Below are 12,418 nucleotides of genomic sequence, written 5' to 3'. Positions count from 1 at the left end.
TTTCTGAGCCAAGATTTAACTATGAGACCGTGCTGGTGAAATATATCTTGTTTTCAGCAATGTCTGAAAAAAATCACATGAAGGGAAAATTTAAATTGTTTCTAAGCTGATTGGTATTTTCTCCAACTTCCTTCAGCAGAGTTTTCAGAACTTCCTGTAGAAAGCTGCATGCAAGCAATTATAAAGGTTGTCATGTGAATTTGTCAGGAGGTGGGTTATAGCTTTTTCCACATGGTAAACAAAAGATTGACTAATTTACCCTTTGCTGCTTAAAACACTTTCAGATCTCATAGAAAGCTGAGCTAGAGTTGCAGTGGTTTAGGATTGCCACTGATATTTGCTGATACTATCTTGGAATCATGAGTATATCACAAACTACTCCTCTCTTGTACCCCGTGAAACTGCTCCTCGTTTGTGCCGTGCTGGGCTTCCTAAGTGTGCATTGCTTTAGGTAAGTGAATGTTTTTCAATATGTATGCAGAGACATGATAGATAATGAAATGGGATGCTGCCCCTCTGCTTTCCCTCTTATGGTGAATAAGAAATGTCATCTGAAGCTATTTTGAGGTCTCTGGTGAAGTAAGAAAAGGCGTTGTTTTAAAATCAGCATACTCTGAAGTGACTGGTTAGAAAAAAGTAACCCAAATCTATGTGTCCAAATGTTACAGTCAGGTTGTAAAGAAATGAAGAGCTGTTTGCAGTGCAAAATTCCAGACTCTGTGTGCCTCACAAGGGCATTTTGAGGGTTACTACATTCCAGCTTCATTTGGGAGTCAAAATAAAAGTAATTTAGCCTAATATGTGTTTGCTCTTTTACTACTTGGATAGAATCGGTACTTGTTGGGGGATGGGCTAGATCATCTCTTTATCTAGCTACTGGGATCCTAAATGTCTGAACTTGTCTAATACCTTATGGTCCTCATTTTGTGTGGACTACCTGCTTGGCTGATCCATTTCCCCCCTTCCTTTTTTTATATTGAATATTGAATGAACAATATTAAGAACAATCTGCTATATAGGAGGGTTAGCGCTCACATCTCACACTTCTTTCAATTCCTTGTTGTGACAATGGCTAGAGGCACTGATAGGGCAGTTTGCTTATCGTTGGTAGGTTTGGTGAAGAGGACGTGTCTAACATCAGGTCTGGCCTTTAGGGAACAGCACTGCTAAGTTCTGCAGGAAATAGAAAACCTAGGAGAGAAGACAGAATTACTGTGTTCCCTGGGAGCCTCTGGAACTATTATGTAGAGGAGAGGCAGGGGCAGTCAAACCCAAATCAGGGCTCAGGCCAGGTGTCTCAAACTCAATTTGCCTTAGGGCCAGTGCTAGTCCCCAGATCCTCCTAGTGGGCCAGCTGGCTCTCCCTCTTTGGCAGGGCTCGGGGGCAGGAGTGTCTCCTCATGCTCCCTCCCCCACACATCTTCCAGCCCCACCTGCCAATCCATGCATTTCTCCCCCTAGCCCCATGCATCCCCTGGCCTTGCCTGCCACCCCCAAGCAATTCAAACCTGCCTTGGGTGGCCTCTGGTGCCACCACTGGTAGTATAGCAGAGGTAGAGCAGCTCCTGGCTGCTAGCTCTGTGCCACTGCCAGCATATTGCTGTGGCCCAGGGGAGGTGTGTGCAGAGACATTTTGACATGGCTGCCCCAGGCCCCATGCTTTGAGGGGGGGGGGGGCGCTCGCGATGATGATGATATTCACCAGAGACCCTAAAATAGCTTCAGATGACATTCCTTATTCACCATAAGAGGCAAAGCAGAGGGGCAGCATCCCATTTCATGTGGGGGACCATCCTTATGTAGGTAAGCCTGTGGGGCCCTGGGTGGGCTGGGGCCAGCAGCAAGAGTTGGGCACGCCCCATAGCAGCAGAACCATGGGGAAAATGAAGCTCCATAGCCACCTGCTCTGTCCCGCCACCATCTCCCAAGCCAGCCTGCGCTGGGCCAGGGCCACTCCACTTCCCGCCGCTGCAGTGAAGTGGAGCAATTGGTCTGGCTGGGAGGTTGTGGCGGAGTAGAGCAACGGCTGCTGCCTTGCTCCACTTCCCCACAGCTCCCCCCACCGCAGTGAATATGGGGTACCCCATCCCTGCTTCTGCCCCACCCCAGCCTCCCTGGGAATTCCTGAGGCCATGTCCCTTGGGTGCAGGGGCTTGAGAAAAGGAGCGTGATGGGGAGGGGGGAGAAGGTGTGGCAGGAGGGGACCAGGGGTTGGATTGGGGGAAGGGTGCAGATGCCCCCCACTTAGGGCCACAGGAACTCAAGTGCCAGCAGCCGTGTGTGGGCTGGATTGTGGAACTGCTCAGGTTGCAGATGGCCCTATGGCCATGAGTTTGAGACCCCTGGTTTAGGCCTTCCAGACAAAACCAAATTTAGAATTAAAAGTCCTTTCAACGTTCTTAGAAAATATGCACATTTTTTTCAGCTTGCGCAATGCTGCTACGCTGATTATTTTCAGGAATAACGGCATTGCTCAAGAGGGTTTTTCTTGCGCAAGAAGGGACAGTGTAGACAGCTCCTTCTTGCTCAAGGGCCTCTTCCGCAAAAATGGTGGCTCATTAGGTATGCAAATGAGGCTTGGCAATATTCCATGCTTAGCCTCATTTGCATACTTCAGGCGCAACAACCCACCAGTGTAGACATAGCCTAGGTGTGAAAGTTCATGGCCCTTGTTGGAGACTTACCCTCTTGAGAACTGTGCCACCAGTTGATGTTTCCTGAGACTCAGGACAGATGTTTCGTGACAAGACAACTGGAATGCACTAATTAGTGTCCTCGAAGAAGCACTACATGAAAAGCAAAGCATACATGCACGGTGCATGCTGGCAGCCCAAAGTCTGCCCTGCCCAAACATCCAGGATTCACATCCTCTAGCAGGATTCTGACTGCAGTGTGCTCACACCTTAGTTCTTTGGTTCCAGCTCCAGTCACGCAGATATTAAAAGTTAATGCCTGGTAGTAGGTCTTCTAGTCTATCTTCAAGGTGACTCCGTTCGTTGACATATTCATACCCACACTGCCTGCCTGCTTGATTCCCACCCAGTCACTGCATTTCCCATTCTTCTGCCGCAGAAAAGAAATTAACCGTTTCCACCCAGTGGTTAGTGATATAAAAGTGACTGGGGAAATTCAGGCACACAAACTATTGCTAAAAATAATATCAACATTTCCCACAAGTGAAAGCTGCTCCAAGGATCATCAGCAATAGGCACCCCCCTTGTTTTAAGCTATCCATGGTGCTCTTAATGGAATTTTGTCTGACTTTTAGCTAAACAAGTCTGCTGCAGAACCAATTTTTGCCTGTTCCTTAGGAGAGTCCATGGTGCTTACAGTTGCAGTCCAGCTTCAGGATTTTTGTCTAGTTGTGTGTCATTAATGACCTTGTTTGAGACCACGGTGATGGGCATAATTTGAGAACATGCCTAAAACGGAGCAGAATGTTTGTGTGGTGTTTACATTTAGCTAATACCCTTAGCCTGTGTGACTCAAGACATTATGGTCCTGATTCTGTTCTCTGTCATGACAACAAATCAGGAACCACACAATTGCATATCCAGTGTGAGATCAGTATCTAACACTGTATTTTGCATCGAAAGATTTTAGTTGAGCAGAACAACAATTTTTTTTAGTATGCTGAGAGTGAGAGAGAGAGAGGTGCTATTCTGTTCTCCTAACTTTGAATTCCAGCACACTGAAATTCTGATTCATTGTGAACATTTAGTGATGAAAATGAACGTCATCTTTGGCTAAATGGAGTCAACATGAGCCTAACCAAAGGCAGATGGGCCCGCTCTGTAAGCAACCCCCCACAGCCGATTGACTGTTTGCTTTCCAGCTGGTCATCATGGAGCACCTGTGACCCCTGTCAAAAGAAAAGAGTGAGTATCTATGATGACGTTCAACAAGGACAAGTGCAGAGTCCTGCTCTTGGGATGGAAGAATCCCAAGCATTGTTACAGGCAAGGGACCAACCGACTAAGTAGCAGAAAAGGACCTGGAAATTACAGTGGACAATATATGAGTCAACGGTGTGCCCTTGTAGTCAAGAGAGCCAATGGCATATTAGGGTGCATTGGGAGGAGCATTGTCAGCAAATCTAGAGAAGTGTTTATTCCCCTTTAATATTGCATCCAGATCTCGGCTCCCCATTACAGAAAGGATGTGGATGCATTGGAGAACATCCAGCAGAGGGCAACAAAAATGATTAGGGGGCTGACTCACATGACTTATGAGGAGAGGCTAAGGGATTTGGGCTTATTTAGTCTACAGAAGAGAAGGGTGAGGGGGGATTTGATAGCAGCCTTCAACTACCTGAAGAGGGTTCCAAAGAGGATGGAGAGAGGCTGTTCTCAGTAGTGACAGATGGCAGAATGAGGAGCCATGGTCTCAAGTTGAATTGGGGGAGATCTAGGTTGAATATTAGGAAAAACTATTTCACTAGGAGGGTGGTGAAGCACTGGAATGGGTTCCTGGTGGAATCTCCATTCCTAGAGGTTTTTAACTCCATGCTTTACAAAGCCCTGCCTGGGTTGATTTAGTTGGGGTTGGTCCTGCTTTGAGCAGAGGGGGGGAGGGCTGGACTTGATGACCTCCCGAGGCCTCCTCTGACCCTAAGAGTCTATGATTCTATTATCTTAATGTAAAGCATGAGAAATATGAGAGAATAAAAGGCAAGATCACCTGTCATAATATTGCCTCTGCAAAGACTCAGTGATGGAGTCACTTTTCCTGGCCCATGACTCTTCACATCTTCTGCAGGGTGAATCTGCAGGGGCAATGCAGTTTGATATGAAATTCACCCTGTGCAAGGTACTCAGGGTCCAGCACAAGACCTACATACCACTGAGGTGTCACAAGAGACCTCCTAGAGCTTGAGTGGGTGTGCTAGGGTTCCCTGCATAGAGATGAATTTCAAGTAACTCTTTTATTGGGAAATGGGGGATGGGTTCAGCCCTTTGCTTTGGAATTCTGGCTCACCTCTGTCCACTCAGTCCTGCAATTCTGTACGTAAACAGAGTTCCCATTGACATACATGAGAATTTGCTCTTATAAGAGAGTGTAGGATCAGGCTTATTAATTTGCCCCCTTCCCTCCCCATACAAAATGTAGCAAGTGATCATAGTCCTTGGAGGGAGCATTCACTCATAGGGGCAATATCCACAGGGTTCCTGCAAGTTGCAAAGCATCCTCAGCTGCTCTGGATTTAAATGGGAATTGAGGGCACACACCTCACAGGGCTGGGAGACCCCTTTTCATTACCTGTCATGGAGCATTTTCTACATATGGAACTTCCTCAGACTAAGATCCTGTTCCTAATGAGGTGAATGGCCAAAATCCCATTGTTTTAAACAGTGCAAGGTTGGAAAGATCGCTTGTGACCAGGTGAAGACGACCACTCTTAGAATGCAGTCCCCTTAGCCTTGCTTCAGCCCTTTGTAGTCGGAGTAATGATGTTGCAGCAATGTCAAAAGTGAAGGCTCTCAGTTCTGGAAAAAGGGCAGCAGAGAACTACTTCCCAGGGGGATTGTCAGGAAAATGTCAATAATGGAGCAGAAGGCCTACTAAGCCCCCGGGCAGACAGAGAATCACAAGGGGTGTCGTTACCAACTGTAACTGAAAGAATGGAACTGCCATTGAACCCTTCGTTATTCTTTCCCGCTCCAAGTGATTAGTCCTATTGAAACAAAATATATCCTAATGTCAAAATAAAACCAACATTTTTTTTTACTCTAATACTAGTAAGTGCGGAAATCTTGTTTAATAAAATTACTTTTTTTGAATTAGACCCACTGGAAGAACATCAAAATTTTACCCTATTTACTATTTTTCTTGGTGTTACTCGTATAGCAAATATACCTTAATACAAAATGTTTATATTTTAATTTAGGAGCCATAAAATTCATGCATTTTATCCGGGTGAGTAGATATTTTCTGTCACTACAGTACCGATTTGCCCGTGTGGAACGGCCTTCTCAGTTCGGTGGTGATGCATGTGACTACGCTGACAAAGAAACAGAAGCTTGTGTTACAAACAGTCCTTGCAGAAACAAAGTGAGATGCGAAGGCTTTGTATGTGCAATTACAGGTAAGCTCTTGAATGAGGGACACTTCTGCTCCTGCTGAAATTGGTCACACAATGCACAGGAGCTTTTTCCTTCGAGCTGGGGGCTGCCTTAGTAAAGGTCTGTCAAGACCAGGCCCAAAGCGCATCAGCACTTAAGTGACTATGATTTTCATAAAAGCGACAAGGAGTCCTGTGGCACCTTATAGACTAAGACGTATTGGAACATAAGCTTTCATGGGCAAAGACCCACTTCGTCAGATTCATGTGACGAAGTGGGTCTTTGCCCACGAAAGCTGATGCTCCAATACGTCTGTTAGTCTATAAGGTGCCACAGGACTCCTTGTCGCTTTTGCAGATCCTGACTAACTTGGTTACTCTCTGATACTATGATTTTAATGTAGGCCATGTTCCAGTCATTGGGCACCTTTTTAAAACTCTCATATATTAATATGAATTAATTACTTTTAATCCATATGGATTAATAAAATAAATAATAAATACAATATTTAAAAGTCTTAACAATAAGAGCTGCGATAAAACAGGTTCAAAATGTCAGAGAGCAGTGGCAAAATATGTGTCCATGGGCTATGTCTTGACTAACAAGCCTCTTTCGAAAGAAAGCATCTAGACTGCAACCACTTCTTTCGAAAAAACGAGCCACTTTTTGGAAAGAGAGCACCCAGGCAGTCTGGATTCTCTCTTTCGAAAAAGCCGTTTGCATTCAAGAATGCCTTTTTTTGAAAGAGCACTTTCAAAAAAGGCGATCTTCCTCATATAATGAGGTTTATCACAGTCAAAAATACCATTGCGTTCTTTTGATTTAATATTGAAAGAACACGGTGGCAGTCTAGACTAGTTTTTTTGAAAAAGGCCACTTTTTCTGAAAAAACCCTGTAGTCTAGACACACCCAGGGTGTCGGCATATGCCCGAGGTTATCAGGGAAAAGCTTCATATGGGTGTGTTGCTGTAGTAGTAATAACCCCATAGGAATAGCTGTTCTGTAGCGTACAACAGTTAGTTCTCTTTTCACAGTCACAGCAGAGGAACTGATAGAGCAAGGTTCACATATGCCATTGCACTGTGATCCCCTTCTGGCACCAAAAATTACTATGCAACCCAGGACGGGGGACCGAAACCTGAGCTCTGCTGCCTAGACAAAGCCCAAGTCCTTCCACCTTGAGCAGGAGGGGGGCAAAGTGGAAGGTCAAGCAGGGGCGGCCCGTGATTATAGGCCGACTCGGCTGTCGCCTTGGGCGCTTCCTTCAACATGGCACCCAGTGCGCCCAATGATGATGTCATGCCATTGAGGGCTGTGCAGGCAGGGGCGCCGATCGCGCATTCAAGCTGCTTCAGCCCACCTTGGACCACCCCTGAGGTCAAGGACTTCAGTCCCAGGTGGAGGAGAGGGTAGAGTCTGTAACTTGAGCCCTGTCACCCAGGGATGAAGCCTTTGAGCTTCAGAGTCTCAACCCATTTGGGGCTCCCAACCACACTTTGAGATCTGCCATGACTGAGCCTTCTAAAGAGATTAAGGAAAACAACATACCAAGGTCTGGGTGAATAACTGAAATGACGTTTATTTGTTTGTTCTTGGTTAGATGAAAAACTGATTTTTTTTAAAATTTGGCCAAACAAAATATTTACCCTCTCTGAGACACAGTTCCCCTTTCAGAATGTGAGAATAATTGCACTTCCCTAGATCACAAGGCTGTTGTGAGAATAAATAATCTCATAGATTGTGAAATGTTTAAAAGTCTATTGATGAAAAGCACTGTATAAGAGCGAGATATTATTTTCATAAATTCATTAACATCTCAGTTGTAAGGATCTTATTATGGATTGACAACACAGCATGAGAAAACAAAATTGTTCTGTCACTTCTTGATTCACAGACTTCTTTAGAACTCACTGGAGAGCTATTCTAATCATAAAAGACATGATAGACATACAGCCTTCATGTCTATTCTTTTTCTTCTTAAGAACGTGTTTTAAAGTTTTTACCAGTATGCTCACAGTAATTAATCCTGTCATTGAAAATGTCCCAAGTTTGTTCATTGAATTTCAAGTTATTTGTTCTTGTAGTCGATCATGTACATAAAAATAAATGCAATTATTTTATTATTAGGTCTGGTGAAAAAAATCCAAGGAAAGGTTGTTTTTTTTCCCACAAGAAAATTGTGTTTTTGACTAAACAAAAATTTTTACAGAAAATTTCTTCCCTAATCAAGAATTTGATTTTTCTGTTGCTTAATCAAACAAACTTTTCTCCCCAGTTTTTATCAATTTTACAATTTGGGGCAGTTTTCAGACTTTTTTTTTTAATGAAAAGTAGAAATTTTCCCAGGGAAGGAAGGAAATATTTTCCAACTAGCCCTGATCGACATGTTGTCATCACTTTAGTTTATAAGCTTTATGGGGTGAGGACTGTGGCTTTGTAGTTCTTCATAAAAATGCTAATGGATTTTTTATTTAAGCAATTTCAATATTGCATCTTAGGAAGATGCATTACACGGAGGTTGCTTTGCAATGGAGACGATGACTGTGGGGATCAGTCAGATGAAAAAAACTGTAAAAAAGTATATAAAAAATGCAGCCAGCAGATGGAGCAATACTGGGGAATAGAGAATCTGGCAAGAGGGTAAGTAGGTGTCCTTTGCATAAACTAACATAGGATGTTTAATTAAATAATTTCTTCAGAATGGAGACACATTGGAACCTGAAATGGTTAAAGTTCCCTCCACTTGCCTTGCAGATCAGGAGACTATCTTGATGTGGTCTCAGACTTGCTAAAAATGAACTCTAAATGTTGTGACAATTGGCAGGGCTTGGGTCATAATACAAAGGCCACTGGAAAAATTCATATTGAACCAAAGGGGGTTTCATCAGAACTTTGGTGAATAACAATCACACACACACACACACACACACACACACACACACACACACACACACACACACACACACACACACACACACACACACACACACACACACACACTGTGTGTGAGCGTATGGTTGTAATACTGCATACCATATGGCACTGGTAGTTAGCCTGCCAGTAGGCATGGCAGGGGAGCTGACTTGTAAGAAAACGTGTTCAATTATTTTCTTCAGGAAATATGCCAGTTTCACCAAAGCAAAGTGGGTTGGTAGTGAATTACAAATGGACAGATGATTGTTATTTGAACCACATGAAAAATCACGGATCATTGTGTTGTACGGATTGACGTCAAAGGGGTTACTCCAAAGGTGTAAATGGTAGTAATCGAAATCGGAATATCAGCTGATTACAACTCTGTATGTATGAAAAATGTTGCCTGGCCTCCAGGAGACTGGGATGAGGCCTATTTAAACTCTGGCTAGGGCGTTAGATAGCGTGTGATTGAATAGCTGTGTAACTGCATTAATTTTTAGTAATTACATTACTATTCAATAGTCCCCAGAGGGGGGGCTGGCAGCCAGTGCACTCCTGGCCCCACTTCCAGGGAACCCCCTCCAACCGCACGCTGCTGCCTTTCTATCTGACACTTTCTCAGGACACCTTGTTATCCCTCAGCTTTAGCAAAAGAGCATCTTGTTGGAGCTAAACTGAGTAAGAGCTCCCTCTCAGACTGTTAATCACCCCAGACAATATTTTCAGGACTCTGTCAGACCTATATACTTTACATTGCACATAACTCTTGGTGCACCCAAGTTCCTAGAAGAACATTCTTCTAAAGTATCTAGTCCATCACTGATACTTACGGAGATGATCATCTTTGCTATATCCAGAGAGACAGTGTACACACCAGCTTGTTCGATTAAATTGAGCACATTCATACTTAATATTAAAGCACTGCATTCTAATTACAGTAAAACTCCAATTGTCTGGCATCCAGTGGTCCGGCACTCCCAATAGTCCAGCACCAACTCGAACCCCGAACTTGCCCTTTTCCGGCTGTGCTCAGCCCTGCGCCGCCGCCGAGAGTTTCCGGGAGGGGAGCTGGCTCCCCACCCCCCAGATTGCAGTAGTTATCGCCGAGCAGGGGGGTGAGGGGCAGCACTGCGGGACAAACCCGACATCACCCCAGCTGTTCTGCTCCGCCACTTCCCCAAATCCGCTGCTGCCGCTGCTGAAACTGACAAGTGGTGGACTTGGGGAAGCGGCGGAGCAGAGCAGCTGGGGTGATGTCGGCCAAATGGAAGTTTTGCCGTCCTCTTCAGAGAGGGCAAAATTTCAGCCCAGACCTAAACAACCCTGAATTTTGGGGTGCTTGAAATCCAGAACCTAATCTGAGTTGATGATTCTGTCTATAGAGTCCTATTGTGGGAAAATACTCCCCTCATCGCATTCTTCACATGCACCCACCAAAAATCTTGCTTCTTATGGTAAAAATCACATCCAAGAGAAAATGATCATTTCCTTGCAGCTCTCTGAAGGTGTGACTGCTGGGCATGTTATTACTGATGTTTCATACTGTTAACCTTAGTACAAATTAAAAAATAATTTAAGCACTTACAGAAACATGCCTCTCATCTCTTTGAAGCTACAGTAGTCTGATTTTAGCACACCTCCCTTACTTTGTTCTCAGATTGAAGCTAATTTTAAAAAATTCAGATACATTTAAATGCAGTTCTTTGACTCTACATGAAGGAAAGGGAGGTCTTACAAAACTAGGAGCACAATGTAACAGGTTCTGGGGAAATGGCTGTTATCGGTAATTTTTCTTTTGTGATTTTTCCTCCATTAATGCTCACAGCTATGTGACGATGATCTCATTCAGATTAGTGCAGTATCCCAAGACTGTGCACTATGTAGATGGTATTCCACTGGGATTCGCCCTTCAGTGGTGGTGGTGAATAACGGAGAACTTTTGGTCCCATTATTCCCCCCTCCCCAAAAAGCCCATCTCTCTACATATAAATTTCCAGATTGCATTTTTGCTGTTTACAGATGGATGTAAGATCTGATCCAATGGCTAGGAATGTTAAATAGCTGTTAGTGAGCTAATTGAATAGTCAATGGAATTTCCATCGACTACTCAATTAGGGTTTGCTGCAGTTCTGCTTTTTAAATGTAGTAAGAGTTCCCACCCCTTCTGCCATTCCTGAAAGAGCAACTCCAAATCTATGCTTTACATTTCCATTTCAATTCCATGAACTTTTACTGGTACAATATACAAACATTGCTAACATTGATGAGATAATGCCATATCAGTCCCAGCAGACCTACTGTAATTCTTCTGTGGTTGATATTATCTTCAGCAACATTTCAAAACACAACTCCCTCTTTCATTTGTTCGTTGGAGGGGAAGATTCTCCTAGACCACTTAGGATGGATGATAGAAGATGGAAACATTCTGATGGCAGAAGGCCTAGGCAGCAAGAAGATAGACAGGCACAAAAGGAAATGGGGGGAAATCTCACCTTTCTTAGCCAAATTCTGTATTGTACTGCTAATTAAATTATGAACTTTATTGTTTTCCTGTTGTGCCTATATAGGTTAAATGTCCTCACGAACAATCTGGAGGGTTTGGTCCTTGATCACAGGTACTATGCTGGTGGGTGCACTCCACATTACATTAAGGACACCAGGTTTAGAAAACCATACAATGTAGAAAACTATTCCCCGGAGGTAAGAATCTGATCATTTCAGCAAACAAACTTTAATTAAATTTTCTATAGGTTTCAGCATCCTTTGATACATGACATTTTAATGAATTTTAAGAATTGGGGTCAAGTGGTTTAGGACTAAGTAGTGAACTACTTTAAAAATGTTCCCATTTTTTGGAAATTATTTTCTAGGTGCCAGGTAACTGGGGAAAGGTTTTAATCTTCCATCTCCATTTTTAATAATATTTATGAAAAATCTTGCTAGCTGCTGCCAATAGAAGGAACATACATTAACTAACAAAAGTTAGTTGGGGACGTTGCCAAAGGCACAAATGGGCATTCGACTCCCACTGACTTTCAATGAGAGTTGGATGGCTAATTTTCCTTTGAGCCTTGAACAGCTCCTCCTCTGTTCCTAGAAGAGTGCTGATGTAATTAAGGATGGCAACATATGGACACAAAGAAATAAAAAAGGGAAAACTATATCACCTAACATGGTGGTTCTCAACCAAGGATCCGGGGCCAACAGGGCTGGCATTAAACTTGCAAGACCCAACATGGAAAGGCAATGGTCCCCCATGTGGGGCTGAATCTGAAGTCTGAGCAACTTAGTTTCAGGGGCTCCCTGTGGCATGGGCCCCTGGGCAGTTGTCCTGCTTGCTACCTCCTAGCACTAGTCGTGGCTTTTATATGCAGAAAACCAGTTGTTATGGCACAGGCGGGTCATAGATTTTTATACCATGTTGGGTGGGGCATCAGAA

The 12,418-nt window shown here is 43.8% G+C and overlaps 1 protein-coding gene across 1 annotated transcript in view; it reads left to right on the top strand.

Moving 5' to 3' along the window:
• Positions 1-226: 226 nt before the first annotated feature.
• Positions 227-12,418, top strand: part of C8B (complement C8 beta chain) — a 33,129-nt gene continuing 20,937 nt past the window's right edge. Inside the window, exons 1-5 of the mRNA XM_006133495.4 lie at positions 227-451; positions 3,722-3,878; positions 5,944-6,085; positions 8,562-8,703; positions 11,547-11,679. Coding sequence (XP_006133557.2) covers positions 360-451; positions 3,722-3,878; positions 5,944-6,085; positions 8,562-8,703; positions 11,547-11,679 — 666 coding nt within the window. The 5' untranslated portion in view covers positions 227-359. The remainder of the gene's footprint in view (positions 452-3,721; positions 3,879-5,943; positions 6,086-8,561; positions 8,704-11,546; positions 11,680-12,418) is intronic.

Source organism: Pelodiscus sinensis, chromosome 9 (genome assembly GCF_049634645.1).
Source record: "Pelodiscus sinensis isolate JC-2024 chromosome 9, ASM4963464v1, whole genome shotgun sequence".
NCBI classification, from domain to species: Eukaryota; Metazoa; Chordata; order Testudines; family Trionychidae; genus Pelodiscus; species Pelodiscus sinensis.
This window is presented reverse-complemented; position numbering and strand designations above follow the sequence as displayed.